At 49.4% G+C, this 18,405-nt stretch overlaps 1 protein-coding gene across 1 annotated transcript; it reads left to right on the plus strand.

The window, feature by feature from the left end:
* The first annotated feature begins 413 nt into the window (after window positions 1–413).
* On the plus strand, window positions 414–18,405 carry FFAR4 (free fatty acid receptor 4). Its single transcript, XM_042908658.1, has 3 exons — window positions 414–980; window positions 8,940–9,068; window positions 17,747–18,405. Exons 1-3 carry the CDS (start codon window positions 414–416, stop codon window positions 18,134–18,136), a joined length of 1,086 nt encoding a protein of 361 aa, XP_042764592.1. The 3' UTR covers window positions 18,137–18,405.

Here is an 18,405-nt window from a genome sequence, read left to right on the forward strand (position 1 = left end):
AGCTCTGACACTCTTAAATCAATTTTACTTAAATCGGTGGTTTCAAGGTTTCGGACACGGGATGCCCCTGGAGGATGAAGGAAGCTGGGGAGGTCCTGCAGGGGTTCTGGGGCTCTCCCAGTGGGGTTTCCAGGACCCTCGGGCGCTGGCCCAACAGTCCGAGGGCGTGAGGCCTCCCCAGCGGCCGCCGCCTCTCGCCAGGCCGGGGTGTTTCCAGTGGCGACGCCTGGCACTTCCTCGTTCCCGCGCGCCCCAGGCTCAGCTCACAACGCCCAGCGCCGGCGCTCCTGCGGCGGGAGGGGGCCAGAGGGGAGATGTCGCAACCGCCTCCCTCCCTCTTTCCCCGCCTTGGCGCTCAGTCGCCTCCCAGATGAGCGCGCTAGCAGACGGCTGCGGGCCGCCGGGCGCAGGGCATGTCCCCTGAGTGCGCGCAGGCGGCGGGCACTGGGTCCCCGCGCAGCCTGGAGCGGGCCAACCGCACCCGCTTCCCATTCTTCTCCGACGTCAAGGGAGACCACCGGCTGGTGCTGACCGCTGTGGAGACGGTCGTGCTGGCGCTCATCTTTGCGGTGTCGCTGTTGGGCAACGTGTGCGCCTTGGTGCTGGTGGCGCGCCGACGGCGCCGCGGCACCACCGCCTGCCTGGTGCTCAACCTTTTCTGCGCGGACCTGCTCTTCACCAGCGCCATCCCGCCCGTGCTGGCTGTGCGATGGACTGAGGCCTGGCTGCTGGGCCCGGTCGCCTGCCACCTGCTCTTCTACGTGATGAGCTTGAGCGGCAGCGTCACCATCCTCACGCTGGCGGCCGTCAGCCTGGAGCGCATGGTGTGCATCGTTCGCCTGCAGCGGGGCGTGCGGGGCCTGGGGCGGCGGGCGAGGGCCGCGCTGCTGGCGCTCATCTGGGGCTACTCGGCGCTGGCCGCGCTGCCCCTCTGCGTCTTCTTCCAAGTCGTTCCGCAGCGGCTCTCCGGTCGGGACCAGGTGAGCGCCGGGCGGTGCGCGCCCCGCCGGTGTCTGGGGCGGGCCGGCAGGCGGGGGTCCGACGGAAACGGCGACCAGGGACGATGAATAACAGTAACAACAAAACAATCACAGGCCATTTGTTGCGCTTAATAGTTGTGACACTGTGCCCGGCGATCTGAAGTTTTAGCTCTTAAATTTCACCGCAGCGACGTAGGTCCTATAAACGCCCTCCAAAACCTTGTAAGTGGAGTCCCCCAAATGCCTGTAAAGTGCACCCTTCATTTCGAGGTCAATGAAATAACGGAGAGCTTAGCGGCCAGTCAGATGGAAGTTCGAGGGTCCGGAATGGCTAATCGCATTGCCGTATGTTGAATTCTGTCTCCTGGCAGGGTGCTACGGTACTCTTGCTATCACATCTACTTTACATATGGGGAGGCACACAGGGGAATGACTTGCTCAGGGTATGTCATCCTTGGTGCGAGTTGGAGTTGAGATCGTGCACGGCAGATTCAGTACAGGCTGGGTAAGTGTCCTGCTTTGCAGAGTCAGGGAGAAAGGGCATTGGAGACCCAGGGACCCCAGACCCAACGCTGCCACCAGGGGTGTTGTGACTCCCCCTCCCAGGGCCTCAGCTTTTCCAACTGCAAGACAGAAGGATTACACTAGACCGCAGGACCTTGCCCTGGGAGCCTTGGGGGACAGGTGGCTTCAGAGTACCCTGGGCACCCCAAACGTCCTGCAGGTTCCAGAGGCTGCCAGAGCTTTATTCTGAGTAGTATGCCCAGAGTTGTCATTAGGAACTCAGTGGGGGTCCACAACCTGACAAAGGTTCTGCAGACAGTTCTGACATTGGCTCGAGGGTGACTCCAGTTGCGCAGTCCAGAATCGAGGTCCAGGTCTGTCGGCGTTGCTGCCCCACTGCGCTGTTGCAGTTTGATTCAGCTCATGACTTGTGGGCACGGGCCGGGTGTAGGACAGTGGCCGCCTGTTCTGGCTGTCATCCCAGGGTGTTGGGTTTTCTACGCCTCATGGGGAGGGACAGGGAGAGGACATAGGTCTGTGCACCGTAAAGGAAGGGATGAGTCCTGCTCCAGGCTCAGCCTCTCACAGGGTCTGCCCTAAGCTGGTTTCTTCACCCCCTCCCTTTCTCTACAACTCGCTGGATTTCTAACCTGAGCAAAACCCTCACAAACCACAGTCCCAAAGAGAGGCCTGCACAGTGACCAGAAGGGAGTGAGAAGGTAGGAAGGCACGGGGATGAGATGTAACCTGGGGGAAGGCTTCTCACTACGGAAGTGGACAGTCCCACCAGGGGATGTTCCGCTGGGTGTATCCTCTGGAGCATGGACACAGAGATGGGCTTCTCTGGGGCTTTCCCCAGACCAGTCTCTCACACAGTCCTCTTAGTGGGGTGTGGGGAGAAGTCTGCATCCTGTATAAGCACTATCCTTTTTTTATTTTTTGTTTTTCACACAGATGAAATCTACAAGTCTCTTTCCTAATAGTTTGTTTTTTGCATGGGATACATTGTGGGCTTTTTATTTGATTGTTTTGTTTTAAGGCCTTGAATGACTAATAGGCAGGAACCATGTCGGGCCCATGGCACTTCATCAAAGAACATGTAAGCCTGTGGCCATACCCCTCAAGTGCGGGCCAGGATAGCTGGGATCGGCTAAGTTGGTGGGGTGCCTTTGGTGTGGTGGGCCAAGGACCCTAACTTAGTGGGCAGCCCTGTCCTCCTCAACCCAGCTATACCTGAGAATCAGGGTGGGTCACTTAGATGCTTCTAGAATAAGTGGAAGGCCAGGCTCACCCCAGATCCACTGGATCAGCTGGAGGCTAACGTTCTGCCCTCAATCTTTGGATTTTTTTTTTAAGTTATTCTCTCACTGAGTCACAGTGTTTCTGTATTTTCACAGATCTTGAGGGACTTCTCCCCATTTTCTTCTTACAGACAAAATGACACTCAGGAAATTAAAGATCAAATTGAATATATCTTACGGGTATCTCATGTTCCAGACATGTGCCTTATGCCCTTCCCTTTTACAATTGCTTCAGGTACACTTATACTTAACTGGCAAATAGCACTAAAAAAGTGAGGTTCTTGTCCCCTCCCAGCCAAAAGCCCAGACTGTAACTGCTTGCCTACATGGACACAGGTGGTTGTTGAGCAAGAAGGCCTTTGCTCAGATGGAGGGATCCTCCCTGTTTGGTCACTCTGTAGTTGCACCTCTGGTGGAAGGTACCTCTGGTCAGAGCCTTCGCCGGCACTTCCGGGATGACCAGAGCTGTGCTGCAAAGCGCTTCCATGGAGACTCGTGTTGTGGTGCCTTTCACTCCGTCTCCTTTGGGGCTGAGCACACAGACCCCTCTTGTATTAATGCAGAAACACCTCCTTGATCATAAGAGAGGGAGAGGGATTGGACAAAACCACTGGGAGAGCACCGGAGAAGACTGGGGGCCAGGTGAGTCGGCCACAGGAGCCCTCTTCCCTGACATTAGTAGAAGTGGGGTCAGGGAGCTTGGAATGAAAAGCCAGCATGGTCCTTTCCAGCTCTCCATCCTCTTTGTCTTTGCCCCACCCGCACCCCCACCACATGCACCTGCCAGTAAGCCAAGGAACAGAAAAACTCCCCTGTCCCTCAAGGGCTGTGACCTGAGCATGTACGAAACAACTCATTTTATAGGTGAGCAAACTGAGGATGAAGGGTTGAAAAAATAAGTTGGAAAGAATAAGAAATGGGGGGGGGGCGGAGTGTGGCCATTTTAAAAAAGAGAGAAGGATCTAGGCTAGACTGAATGGAGTCTCACATTTAAAATTAGCAAAAGCTTGTTTTCTCAATCCTCTGTTCCCAGCTTCCTGTCTAGATTCTGCCTGCCCCTTCCCACTTGGACACTAAATATGGAGGTTTTGGATGGGAGACACTTTCCTACCCAAACCACCGGCCGAGAAAACTAAGTAACCCCAAGCACACACTGGCTGCCTCCTCTCAAGGAGCGCTGGCCAGGGAAACAGTACGTCTCAGAGCTTTCTGCTATTCTGAGCACCCCTCCTCCTCCCCAAAACAGGAACATGAGTACCTTTGCCCATTTGGGCAGCGGGTGCCCACAATCCAGGGTGACCAGGCTCTCTAACCCTTCCCTGAAGGGATGATGAAATAATAGGCATGCTGAAAACGCTAGATAATTCGGTATTAGGAGCGTGCGTGCGCTTTGGAGTCCGACGTTCTGAGTCTGAATTCCAGTGTCAGCCCTTTAGGAGCTGTGTGCCAGAGGCAAGTGGTCCCACATCTCTATACCTTCCTTTCCCCATTTGCAGAATGGGAGTGATAACAGTCTAACATAGGATTGCCATGGGGACTAATGTTCGGTAAATGGGCCACCACCTGGCACATACACAGTTAAGCACTCACGAATTGCCAGCTATTATTAGTTTCCTTATCTTTGGTTATAAATATTTCAAACATTCTTCAAATAGTATAATTCTTCTGATTGCAGTAAGATAATAGGCTGCCGTTTTAAGGGGGTGGGCACATCCTGGCAACACAGACGTCTCAGCCAGGTCACCTCAGCCTGGTCCAGTGGGATTCCTGCCTGTGTATGCTGTGGCCCCGGCGGGGCGCTGGCTCAATGGCAGGCTGGGGGGGGACCGTGCACCCCGGCCAGAATGTGCTGCCCATTCATTGTACAAACATTTACTGAGCACCCGTGCCCCCTGCCCTCATCATGAGTCATGTGACCGAGACACTGTCCTGTTCCAGGAGGTGCAGGTAATGAGAATGCAGACGGTCTCGGATCCTGGCACAGTTTGGTTCTCACAGAAATCCTACAAACAGGTGTTTGTTCATCTTCCGAAGGGGAAAATGCCTAAAGTCCCAGAGCAGGCAAGGGATGGAACCAGAATTTAGCCTGGCTCTGTGTCCCCCCTCCACCTCCCCCCACCCCACTCCTGTGCCACTTCCTGCAAGTTCACATTTCCTTGGGAGCCCTTGGTCCTAATGCTCTGCCCCAATTTAACACCAGGCCAATCATGTCACGGTGCCTCTGCTGAGTGCAAACTAGCTGAGGAGATCAACGCAATTTGCTTGCCTTTGTTAGTAGTAGAGGATCCTTTAAGATATAAGAAAGTTCATCTCTTGCACTGATATATTCTTTCTTTTCTGGCTGGGAAGCGGAGAGACAAGGAGATATCCACTAGGATTCCCAGTTCCTTCAAGTGATCTCGAAGTCTCCCATTTTGTTTGAAGAGGTGGAACAGGGAGAATGATTTACAAAGGGATCCTCGACGGTACTCCAAGAAGCGTCATTACAGAAGGATGACGGGGAACAGCTGGAATCAGGCAGCATCTGCAAATAAGTTAGCCAGTGTGGAGAGGGGGCAGCGTGGAGCGGTGCCTGTAGACAGATACCCCCAGCCACCGGGGGTCTTCTTAGAAGAGAATGGGTGATGTCTCAGCTGCGTGTGAAGACAAAAGGCAGTTAGCCAGACAAGGACGTGGGGAACCGGAGGGACATTACAAGCAGAGGAAAGAGTCCACAGGTTGGCAAGACATGGTGCCGGAAGGGTTGGTGGAGGCCAGCTGGAGAAGGGCCAGCTGTGGTCTTTTAGAGAGTTTGGACTTCCAAGGTGAGAGATGGACCAGGTCCGGGAAGGGTGGGCCGGTGAGAATGAAATACGTGGGTCCACTGGGTATCTGTGAAGGCAGAAGGTAGGGAGGAGAAGGCAGAAGGCCCGTACTCAGGTTGCTGGCAGCATTGGGAATGGCTTCTCCAGGCCCCGAGTCAGTGACGGCAGGAGGTGGAGCCTTCTGGGGTGGGACATTGGAGCCTTGTCATACCTGTGAGGCATCCTTCAGAGATGTCCTCAGGACACTGGGACCTGTTTTGAAGACAGAACAAGACAGGGCTGGAAAATGCAGCTGCAACTTGGAAACGAAGCCATGGCAATGGATGAGATTGCCAGGGAGAGGTAGAGGTTGGGATGGGGATACAAGTCACACTTAACCACATAACACCCTGTACGTGGCCTCCTGACTTTGTCCCTTCCTGTCCTGTCCCGAGCTCCAGCCTCCCCATTCTCCTGACCGAAGCCCCATGCCTCTGGGCACAGTGAACACAACCCCTCCGGGAGGCCACTCTCCCTGGTGACTGTGCTCTCCTGTCATCCGTAGCTCTGGGCATTGCCAGCTCGCTGCCCTGTATTGAAGTTTCTTAGCCCTTCTCTCTCTCCTTAAGCACATCATAGCCTCCTCGAGGGCAGGGGCCTCACCTTGCGCATCCTCACTGTGGCTGCCACTGTGGCTGGAGTCAGTGAGTGAACAAACCAATTAAAGAACAGTTGTTGACTCGGCCACTCTGCTTCTGTAGCTCAGTCATAAATGCGCCTAGCACGTCTGGTTTTCAAATTTCCTGTTTAAAATCAGGAAACACTTCCAAAATGTGCAGAAAAAGTACAGAGAATATTATAAGACTCATGTCTCCGCCGTCCAGAGTTGACTCACTGTCACACTCTCTCTTAAGTCACAGCCTGGGTCAGAATACCTAGAATCAAAATAACATAAGTCAGATGGATTTTCCCACAAAAACGCAATTATAATACCAAGCCAGCTCACTGACTTTGGGCCTGGCGCCTGCTGTTAAATTTCTTAATGAGAATAAACTCTGCGCGTAAACAATGGTACCATATAAAGCTTTCTAAAGAGCATATAAATGATTCAGTCCACACAGGCCAGCCACACTGTCTCTTCGGTCATGTGTGAGGTGCTGTGCAAAGTTCTTATCTCACTTCCTTATCACACTCTGGGCCTGGGGTGAGTGCTACAAATCAAAAGGTGAAAGAGCATCTTCCTCAGAGTCATGAAATTGGGATGCGTTCATTGTGTTTGAAACGAAAAAATAGCTGGTTAGGTCTGCTAAACTGTCATGGTTTCATGTTTGATCATCATTTTTTAAAAAAATTAACGTTTATCGCCCTTTTTTTGGCACATTCTAGAAGATTTAGAAAGAACAAAAATAACTTGAGTCCCACCTGGAAACAGACACTTAATTTTCTGGACTGTATCCTTCCAGTCTTTTTTCTATGCATATGCGTGTGTGTGTGTGTGTGTGTGTGTGTGTGTGTGTTTGTGTGTGCACGTGCGTAGGTGTATATCTGTTCATTCACACCTACACATTTTCTTCAACAGCACTGGGCAAAGCAGATCGTTTGAGGATCTAGTTTTTTGCCCCTATTGAAGGGAGAACACCCAGCTCTATCATTATGTATTCTTCTACAAAATCATGTTAAGCCTGGAGAGATTTTGGCAGACATTCTGGAGAAGGCTTTTGGAAAGAGTTGGGGGCCCTTGGGCATTCTTCCCTGCTTGACTTGCCTTAGAGTTTTCTTGGTATGTCTCTGGATTTCTTTTATAACTACTTAGCTCTCATGGGAAGATATTCTATGATTAAAAAGTACTACACCTTTAAACTATTGTTTTAGGAGGGTGTTTCTAAGCCTTAGTTTTCTGCTCGGTGTAGTGGGAAAAATAGTAATATGCATTTCAATATGGATGTTACAAACATTCAATGAGGTAATGTATTTAAAGTGTTTCCTGGCATAGATAAGTGCTCAGTGAATATCAGACTTACTATTTTCTGTTAATAGGAAAAGAAGCGACTATTTGGCTGCATTTTGAATTTGACCACTCAGTTGTGATATACATGAGGAAAGTTCTTTGCCTTTACTTAGTGTAGCATTCAATAAATATAGGCTGAATGAATAAATGAATGATGCTATAAGTAATACTACTACATTGGGGCGCCTGGGTGGCGCAATCAGTTAAGCGTCTGACTCAGGTCATGATATCATGGTTCATGAGATCAAGCCCCGTGCTGTCAGCTCAGAGCCCGCTTGGGATTTTCTGTCTCTCCCCCTCTCTCTACTCCTCCCCTGCTCACTCACTCTCTCTCAAAATAAACAAATAAACATTAAAAAAATACTACTACCCCATTGGTTAAGATGCCTTGTCCACCAGAGGTCAATAATGTGCTCTTTGTACACAGAATGTGCTCTTAAAATTCTGTTCTACACGTTCAGAAGTGTTTAGGGCAACTTTCTAAAGTTCTGTTCCTACAGTCAAGCACGCATGAGGAGTTTGTTTGGGAGGAGAGACAGACAAACAGACAGACAGGCAGACCATTGACCTATCGATGGAGTGGATTATTCCAGCAGCTCCTAGTAACCATGTAAGAAGGTCCCTATATGCTTCAAGGTGTGTAATTACTGTCAAACATTTGAATTCAGCCCAGCCTACTGACAGCAGCAAAGGCCACAAAGCATGCTTTTCCACCCCTTTCCAGTGGTTTTACATCTTGAATGATGGAGAATTGTACGGGGCTGTAGCGTGCTCTCCTGGAGGAGGGACACAGGAGGAAAGAGCTTCCAAGTCTGGGCACCAGTATTGTCTTGGAGTAAGCCCCAGCCGTCTCTGATGCGGCTTGACACATTTTAGACATCGTCATTCCCTTAAATGATGCCTCAATGTTGTTTCTGGTGCCTTCAGTAGTCCCACTGTGACTGCACCGGAACCTTTTGCCTGTTTTCATATGCGTGTCGCTTCCAGTCTGTGTGGCCTTTCAGGGCTCAGGTTCTCACCTGTAAAATGAAGAGAAGGCTCAAGGGCTCTTTGCAGCTCAGTTCAGGAGGGGAAAGAGCACTGGGCCTGGAGTCCTGCCTGCAGCTAACTTGAGCTGTTACCTGCATGTGACCCTGACACCCAGCTGAGTCTCCTGGAGAATGGGAGGATTAATTATGGGTATTCTGAGGGCCTGTCGGGGTGTTTGTGTGGGCAGGGGAAAGGATGCGGGGGTATCCTGTCAACCTGGTTGTGTAACGGTGACACAACAGTGTAACAGGTTAGGTACCCTCCTACTGGGACTGAGCTCAAGCCAAACAAGAAGCCACCACTTAAGTGACGTTTTCTTCCTTCTTGTAACCAGGAAATTCCGATTTGCACACTGAGTTGGCCCAGCATCGCTGGAGAAATCTCCTGGGATGTGTCGTTTGTTACTTTGAACTTCTTGATGCCGGGATTGCTCATTGTGATCAGCTACTCCAAGATTTTACAGGTATGTGTGCTTCAAGGGCCACAGCTGAACTGCACCGAAGCCGGGGGTATTTCAGATGGAATCTTAGCCTTTCCAGGGCGAAGTTACCTCAGAGTTCACGCTGGTCCAAGCCTGGCTCGCTGCCCAGGTCTACCCCCTCTGCAACACTAAGGAGTGAGAATGTAATATTTTTTTTAAGTTATATCTTTGTGATTGTTATTATTATTATTACTAATTTTGCTGGTCACTAAAGTAATACAAAGCTCATTACAAAAAATTAAACTGAAGGGGTGTCTGAGGGGCTCAGTCAGTTAAGCATCTGACTCTTGATTTTGGCTCAGGTCATGATCTCACGGTTTGTGAGTCTGAGCCCTGCATCAGGGCTCTGCGCTGCCAGTGCAGAGCCTGCTTGGAGTTCTCTCTCTCCCCTCTCTCTCTGCCCCTCCCCTGCTTGTGCTCTCTCTTAAAATAAATACACTTAAAAAAAATTAAAAGAAATTAAAGACATATAGAAATGTGTGATACAGAAACTAAACATCTACTCCCATTAACAGTTCAAAGTGTATTTTTCAGGTTACTTTTTTTATAGATGTGCCTATATGCATATTTTTATGCCATGAGTATAATGAATGTATGTTATATATGTATGATAAACCATATAAAATGGTCGAATATCAACTACTCACCATGGGTCAACCCAATGTTTGTTTGTTTGTTTGTTTGTTTGTTTCAGATTTGAGATAACACTCTTTGCTCTGTAATTTCCTTTATCGGCTTAACACTATACTGGAATATCTTTCCATGTTTGCTCTCATATCTCTGCCTCATTCTTTTTAATGGCTTCATGGTCTTCCATCATACAGATGTGATATAATTCACTTTATGGGCTTTTGGGTTGAGTCCATTGTTACCCCATCACAGATAGCAATACGGTGATAGAGAATGTACACTTTTAAAAACTTTTTATTGAAGTATAATATACATCCAAAAAAGCATCCCCAGCATGCGTGCACAGCTGACTCCTAGAAGCAGCTTCCAGAAACAGACCGAGAAACAGAATATTCCCAGAAGCCCCTTCCTGGTACCTTCCCATTGCTACCCCACACTCCCAGGGAAGGTGCTTTTCAAAAGTGCGCTGAGCCAGGAAGTAATGTCTACTTTGGAGGTATGTACAGGGACGTAAAAAGGACCCTGCCAGCCTGTGTCCCACCTCCTGAGGTGGCCCATTCACATGTACAGCTCTGGCTCAGGCAAGTAGCATGTACATATATGTTCATGCTCATCTCAGAAGGTTTCATGCAAAACCTTGAGTCCTCTTGAAGGTTTACAGTTGTTGAATCTTGGTTTTATTGCATGTTACAGGTCATCTGGCAAACAATTTTATCGAAGCGGAGCCCTGTAGGTCCTGCTTGCTATCTGGCTACTTTTTATGGCCTTTTCTTTGTAGCTGAGGATCTAGAACCTTCTTAGCTGCTCAGAACCAAGCCAGCCTCTATCCGGGTCTGTTAATCCTGGGTCCTGTGGGAGATGGATCCCCAATCTATTCCCTAGACTGTTCCCCACCGATTGACTTGTGACCCACTTTAGTGACATCCAGCCTGGGGCTTGTTCAAGGGTATGAGGCAGATTCAGGCCTGGAGCCAAGGTCTGTAAAGCACTTGCAGTAGGGGCCTGGCATGTGTAAATGCTATGTAAGTGTTAGCTATTATTACCTTAAAAGAAAAGAAGTGAGGGAATAAGGAAGAGAAATTTAAAATGAATCCTTTAAAAAATGATTTAACAAATATTTGTGTAGTATTTAAAATGTGTCAGGAATGAATTCATTTAATCCTAATAAGAATTACAGATGAAGAAACCAATGCAGAGAGGCTAAGTAACTTGCCCAAGATCACATAGCTCATAAGCAGTGGTATCAGGATTTGAACCCAGGCAGTCTGGCCCCAGCGTCCCAACACTTTAATTCCTCAGACAAATATTTGTTGAGGATCTACTCTCTGCAAAGTGCTGGTGGGGAGTGGAGATTGGTCAAGAGTGAGCAGGTCACATTTTTCTATTCAGAAGGAGCTCCAACACAGGAAGGGGAAGGGGAGACAGACAACAGGACTGCTGCTCGATGAAGTGAGCCTCTACTACACAGGACAGAGTGATGCTAGAACTCAGTGTGAAAATGCTTGGCAAACCATTGAACACCACACGGATGAAAGAAGTGAATAAGGGGGAGAAGAGAGAAGAGGAGAGGGCTAGGAAAGGCAGACATGGAGACATAAAGGGCTCTTCCAGTAACCATGCTTTTGAGTCCTTGTTGTGTGGCCTTTAGCAAGTTACTCACTTTCTCTGGACCTCTGTTCCCTCATCTGCAAAATGGTGATGATAACTCGGACAGTGTAGGGTTGTTGGGAGACACGTCAGGAATACTACCGGGGACCCACAGAGCCGTGCCTGCCTGTAGCGGGGGGTGAGTAGACTACATCTATTGTTATTTGTTAGGCATGGCTATTCCTCTGACCCTACCCTCAGAGCATGCTGGGAAAAGGTACCCCTGAGATTTTTTGAGAGAATAAACTGCAGAGTCCAGATTTGGAGCGTGGCAAGAGCTAGGAGCCGACGCTCGGGCAGGGCGGTCCCGCTCCTGAGTTCCTTGCAGGCCACGAGGGCTCCGGTCTGCCCCACTGCACTTCACCTGAGACGACTCAGCTGCCTTCTGAGGGAGGATTGACTTACTCCATGGAAAGGTTTTCCCACCCTCTTCCATCTTTTTCTCAGGCCAGGGCCCACATGGAAACATTCCAGGAGACCCCAAGAGCCCTGATGAGTTGGGGGAGGGGTCCTCATATCCATCAGCCTTTAGATTCCTGTTCATCACTTTCCGGACACTTTGATATAAACCCATGGCCAGCCTTCAGTTCCTCCCATCACAGACCCCAAGGCAGCTCCTGGGTGAAAGAGAATATCTATCATGACTCACCGTTATGAAACAGTGCTCTCAGTAGTGACTCGAAGATACCATTTAGACCCCATCACTTCCCTCATGTGTGGAGCAGAACTCAAAGCCCTCACCTTGATGCCCTGTGTGATCTGGCCCCTGCCTGCCCTCTCACATCATCTTCTCACTCTCTCTTGTGTCCACCTTGGCGGCTACTCCTCACACATGCCGACACACAGCTGCCTCAGGGCCTTTGCACCTGTGATTTCCTCTCCCAGATCTCCATTCCCCCAATTTCTGTGTGGGCCACTCCCCCACTCCATTTAGGTCTCTGCTCAGAAGGCTCTTCCCCAGAGTGCCTTCTCATCGTTCTCTAGTCCCTCATTACCCTGATATATTTCTCTTCTGTACACTTAACATGCCTGTCATATTCCATTTATGTGTATTTATTTGTAAAGCATCTGTTTTGCACACTAGAATGCAGTCTCCATGAGGGCCGAGACTTTCTTATGTTTACTGCTATAGTTCCATGCCTAGCACAGAGCCTGGCTTATTCATTGTGGATACTCAGCAAACACTCACTGAATGAGTAAGACAAACTTTGGAACACAGTGAAATGGCCAACTCTACCTTCTCCTTTCGCACAGTGGGGAAACCATTGAACAAAAAGTCCTAAGACCTAGCTTCTAGTCCAAGCTTTATTCCTGTGTGACTTTAACACAGGCAAGTCATTTAACTACTGCGGGCCTCAGTTTTGTCTGGGGGTCAACAGGCCTCAGTGGGTTGTTAAACACAATAAAATGAGAGTGTGGATATGATAATATTTTGAACAAGCTGCTAGAATTGAATTTGAAAGCTATCTAATGTTGTGGTTTTGAAAATCATGTTAATGCAAATATAAGACCTTTAAAAAAGGACTTTCCACCCCACGAGCTCATACTCGCTATGATACTCATAACTCAGAGACACTGGATCAGCTTCCCAGCTGAAATTTTTCTGTTATGAGCGTAACTCTGTAAAATGAATTGAACATCAGCGTCAATCAGCTGTTTTCATAGAGACCCAACTAACAAATCATCAGAAACCATAAGACACATAACTGCATCTGCCAACCCTTTCCCACCAGGTCTACCTCTTACCTGTCGGTACTGTCTCTGCCTCAGTTTCCATCTATAGGCGTGAGAAGTGCCTCTTTGAAATCACCCCAATCTTTTATTCCTCTAAAGCAGCATCTCCCCTAAAGCACTCTCTAGGTCTCCATGGGCTGTTAGATATCACAAAGGGGTCCGTGATCAAATGAGTTTAGGAACCACCAATGAGTCAATGTTAAATAGGTGTCTTTGCAGCAGGACGTCTGGGAGGCCTCAGGCTAATGTTCTTTGAGAGTCTCCAACCCAGGAATAGAGGAGGCAGCACCACTAAATCTGACCACAGACCCCCTTCTCCCCACAGAGCATCTCTTTGCACTGGTGCTCTATGGGTCTCCTTCGGGGAACACTGCTCTAAAGTCCCTGTCGGGGTTGCTGGCTCTGCCCTGGGCAAGGACTGGAGAGCAGGCTTCACCTGGGCACTTCCCTTCCAAAGCTGCCTCACGTGCTCAGGGCAGTGGCCTTATCCACGGTTCTGCCTTCCCTGCTTCCTCTTTCCTCATGACTCAAGCGTGCTATACATCTCCAGTGGCTTTTTCCAATCAATAGTTTCCCAGGGTAATAGTCCCCCAGTCACTCCCAAGTGATTTCAATCAGGCTGGCAATGCTAGCTTCTGGGGCTTGGTTTACATTGTCACCCAGCAACCACTGCCATAGCAAGAGGAGATGCTTCTACCCTTTCTTGTTCCCCTCCTCGTTCTCCAGATACACACTAAGATGGAAGAGCGGGGAGGGGTGGGGCAGGGCTCCCTTCTTTCCGGCTGTATATCCAGCACCTATGAGAGTACTCGGCACAACATGGTAGGGGCTCAATAAATATTTTCCGAATGAGAGAATGAGGGTACTGCTTGAAGTTGGAAAACTTTCATGCATCTCGGGGCTCAACTGAGAAATGAACTCTGTTTTAGCTAAGCACCGAGGTGTTAGGTAATGAACATTCAGCCCCTTCTCCATGCCTGGCCCTCATTCCCCAGGTTTGGGGCCTGCTTGCCAGTGATGGAGAGGGAGGTGGGCCCTCTAGAAAGATGGAGTCTGTTGTCTGAAGATTCTAATCTGTGTGTTGCTGCTTGACCAAGCAGCACCCCAAGGAGAGCCAACCCCCAGGTCCCGAGCATGTCAGTGAGGAACCACCTCCCCCTGCACCCACCTGTCAGCACCGTGGTGTGGTGGCCTGGAGTGGCAGAGGTGTGAGATAGAGAGAAGGTTCCCTCAGGACCATCTCAAAAGGACTGTTTAAAAAGTGACTCTTTATGAAGAACTGTGGGGCAATTCCAAATCTGCTGTCCTGTATAAGTGGTTCCCATACTTCAGTCAGCAAAGATCACTCAGAGTTTGTGAGAAGTACAGCTTTCTGGGCCCACTCAGACCCACAAAAGTGAGTATCTGACAGTGGTCCCAAGTGCTCGCCTGGTGACTCTGACACAGGTGGCCATGGACCACATCCCCTGGGAGCACTGTGCTCCCCCGTAGCCCCATGATGAAGAGCTCAGATGCCTCCCCAGAGGGGCACTTCTCCTCCACCTTGACCATGAGGCCTTGAGTGTGTTCCTTCACCTCTCAGAGCCTTCATCTTGCATACCCAAAGTCAGGTAATGACAGGACCTGCCCCCTAGGCTTGTTTTAAGGATTAAAGTTAATCCTCAAGTTAGCTGAGCATTTAATTTCCCCTAAAACACATGAAGCATTCTGTGCAATGACAGAGACATTTTAAAGCCTGGATAAAAGTCACCCAGTCTTGTCATCTTAACGTGGGGTGGGAAGCAGCAAGGAGCCACATTGGATTATAATGAGCCCATTTTCCTTCTCACGCCCTGAAAGTCATGGGAACCATGGGCAGAGGAAACGGTGGCATCAGTCAGTGCTAAAAACAGACCCGACCACTTATTCACTCGACCCATGAGTCAGTCCATTTCTCTGTCTGTTTTTTCACAGTCACTGTCAGGCACTTGCTAGAGCCCCAGGCCACAGAAGCCACAGGGCTGCCCGTGGAGCCTGCAGTCTGGTGGCTGAGGTAACAATGACGCTTCAGCACCTACCACATGGTCCACGTGGCAAGGGCCACGTGAATGCTGGAGACAAAGTACTGCAGGATGCCTTGTGGGAGATGAACTAGGAAGGCTTCTCAGGGTTTCTGGCGTCAGAGCATGGAGTCATAGGCCAGGCAGAAGGATTTCCATTGGTGGGGATTAGCTGAGGGTAGGAAGAAACTCGTTTAAGATGAAGAGCATGGCACGGAGTGGAGCGTCTGGGTGGCTCAGTCGGTTAAGTGTCTGACTTCGGCTCCGGTCATGATCTTGCAGTTTGTGAGTTCGAGACCCGCGTCGGGCTCTGCTGACAGCTCAGAGCCTGGACCCTTCTTCCGATTCTGTGTCTCCCTCTTTCTCTGCCCCTCCCCTGTTCACGCTCTATCTCTCAATAATAAATAAACGTTAAAAAAAAATTAAAAAAAAAAAAAAAAACTGCATGGGCCGGAGTCATGCTGCCCAGTTTGAAGCCCAGGTTTGCAACTGCTTAGCTGGGTACTGGTGAGAAAGTTCCTCAGCCACTCTGAGCCTCAGTTTTCTCATCTGTAAAATGGGGATCATCAAAGTACCTATGTCCCAGAATTGTTGGGAGAATGTAGAGAGATAAGCCAAGTGATATGTACAGAGCCTAGCACAAAGTCAGTGCTTAATAAATATGAATTTACATCAACATCATTCAAAAATATGTGTAAGACACGGTATGAGGGACTCCATCCTTCTTGGCAGGGCAATGTGGACAGTGTACACGATGAGGCCGCTAATGGAGTCATCCCTTATGTGTCCCCGCTGTAAGGTGACCGTCCCCTTCGGTTGGTCATGGCCTCTGGTCTCCATGTAGCTGGTGGTGCCAACAGACCCTACTGATCAGGGACTCATTGCCAAATGGCGTGCATGCCAGGCATTGTGGGCCCTTTCCAGAGCAGCTTCGCTTTCAGGCTGGCTCCCGGCAGCAGGTGGCCTGGCAGATGAGCAGCCTCCAGTCTCGGCCGCCTTCCATGGCCCCACCTCAGTGGCCTGCGGCAAGACTAGAATCCATTTCAGTTGTTCTTGTGGAAGGAGAGGAACCAGATGTGGGGGTTCAGTGCTCCCTGTCTGCCCAGACTGGCCACACCCTCACACCATCTCCCACTGCCCTCTCTGCCACCCAACAACCTGGAGGGGAGGAGAAAGGGACAAGTGTGTGTGGACTGCCACTTAAACCAGGGCCCTCACACCCGCCTCCAAAAAGGCTAATAAGTAAAATATCTATCCATAGGGGCCTGGATAAATCCTGGTGCAGCCACAGTGTGGAATCTATGCAGCCACTTGCCAGATAACAAGGATGAGGTGCCTTCTGTCTGGGCTTATATGGAATGAGCACCAAGGCCTGCTGCTAAGTGGAAAGGAAGAAGGGTTAAGAGGGGGCTGCATGGCGTGGTCCCATTTGTGGGCAAAGCAACAGTGCAGACATCTGTGTTCACATTGCTAGGCATGTGTGTGATGGGAGAGCGTTCCCATGAGGACAGACAGGACACTGGTCACGGGTTCCTTCCAGGGAATGAACACGGATGGTACAGGAAGCTAGAAGCCTTGCTTATATTTTTAATTTGCTCTCCTTCAGCATCATATTGCTTGAGTTTATACCTTGAACACCACCTGCTTTTCAATTTTTTTTATTATTTAAAAAAATTTTTTTAGTTTATTTATTTTGAGAGAGTGAGAATGAGTGGGGGAGGGGCTGAGAGAGAGTTGGGGAGAGAGACAGAATCCCAAGCAGGCTCTGCACTGTCAGCGCAGAGCCCGACGCAGGGCTCAATCTCACAAACCGCGAGATCATGACCTGAGTCGAAATCAAGAGTCAGACGCTCAACCGACTGAGCCACCCAGGTGCCCCGAACACATACTGCTTTTATACAGTTACTTACTTACCACTTTCAAAAAAAGAAATAATAGGGGAAATGCGTGTCTTGGTGTGTTTGGGCTGCCATAACAAAATACCACAGATTGGGTGGCTTAAAAACAACAGGAGTTTATTTGTCACACTTGTGGAGGCTGGAGTTGAAGGCTAGGGTGCCAGCCCAGTCAGGTTCTGATGAGAGCCCTCTTCTGGCTGCAGACTGCCAGCTTCTTGCTGTCTTCACATGGTGGAAAGACTGAAGGAGCTGTCTTGAGACTCTCTTAAGGGCCCTATTCATGAAGGCTTTGTCCCCATAACCCGATGACCTCCCAAAGGCCCTGCCTCCTAATACCGTAACCTTGGGGGTTAGTTCCACCATATGAATTTAGAGGGATGCATTCAGACCATAGCAATGTGCTTCCATTCACATATTTCTCTTCTAGACCATTCAGTTCAGCCTCTCCACTCCTCTGCATCAACTCTATTTACAATACGGATGGGGGCCGTATATCCAGGGGGCCAGCCAGGGACCCTATTCCCCAGAGCATCCTAAGTATGGGCAGTTGTGAGGCCACTGAGACCAGCCCTCTCCACACAAAGTTCCAAAGTTGCCCCAGGGCAGCAGGGATGGCAGATTCCAACTCCTAGATGCTCTGTTCCTCCTCAGCCTAAACCCCCTACATCCTGCAGTAAATTGTGGCTCTGGCTTTGTTTTTGTGTTCCTGCAGATCACAAAGGCATCAAGGAAAAGGCTCACGGTGAACCTGGCTTCCTCGGAGAGCCACCATATCCGCGTGTCCCAGCAGGACTTCCGGCTCTTCCGTACCCTCTTCCTGCTCATGATCTCCTTCTTCATTATGTGGAGCCCCATCATCATCACCATCCTCCTCATCTTGATCCAGAATTTCAAGCAGGACCTGGTCATCTGGCCATCCCTCTTCTTCTGGGTGGTGGCCTTCACGTTTGCCAACTCAGCCCTGAACCCCATTCTCTATAACATGTCACTGTTTAGGAATGAATGGAGGAAAATTTTCCACTGCTTCTTCTACCCAGAAAAGGGAGCCATGTTTACAGATACATCTGTCAGAAGAAATGATCTGTCCATTATTTCCAACTAATTAAATTTTTCTCTATAGGCAGAGTTTATCACCCTCTGGAAAGCTAGGATACGCTTTCAAAGGGAGTTTATTTCCAGGACCATCACATCACTGTAGCCTGCTTTAAGAAAATGTGACCTATGCAAATACACATTTATAGCACCAGTAAATTAAGGGGTGATCAATCAGTATGACAATTTTACCCTTCATAAAAGGATTTGTTATGGGCTCCCTTTAAATATGAACTTTTTCCAGTGTGTTTGTAATATGATTGAGTTTAATAAATTTTT

This window comes from Panthera leo, chromosome D2 (genome assembly GCF_018350215.1).
Source record: "Panthera leo isolate Ple1 chromosome D2, P.leo_Ple1_pat1.1, whole genome shotgun sequence".
Lineage (NCBI taxonomy): Eukaryota > Metazoa > Chordata > Mammalia > Carnivora > Felidae > Panthera > Panthera leo.

Coding starts and splice junctions, on each gene's coding strand:
- FFAR4 (XM_042908658.1), top strand. CDS start 414: ATGTCCCCTGAGTGCGCGCAGGCGGCGGGCACTGGGTCCCCGCGCAGC. Junction 981..8,939: donor GGCTCTCCGGTCGGGACCAG/GTGAGCGCCGGG, acceptor TCTTGTAACCAG/GAAATTCCGATTTGCACACT. Junction 9,069..17,746: donor GCTACTCCAAGATTTTACAG/GTATGTGTGCTT, acceptor GTGTTCCTGCAG/ATCACAAAGGCATCAAGGAA.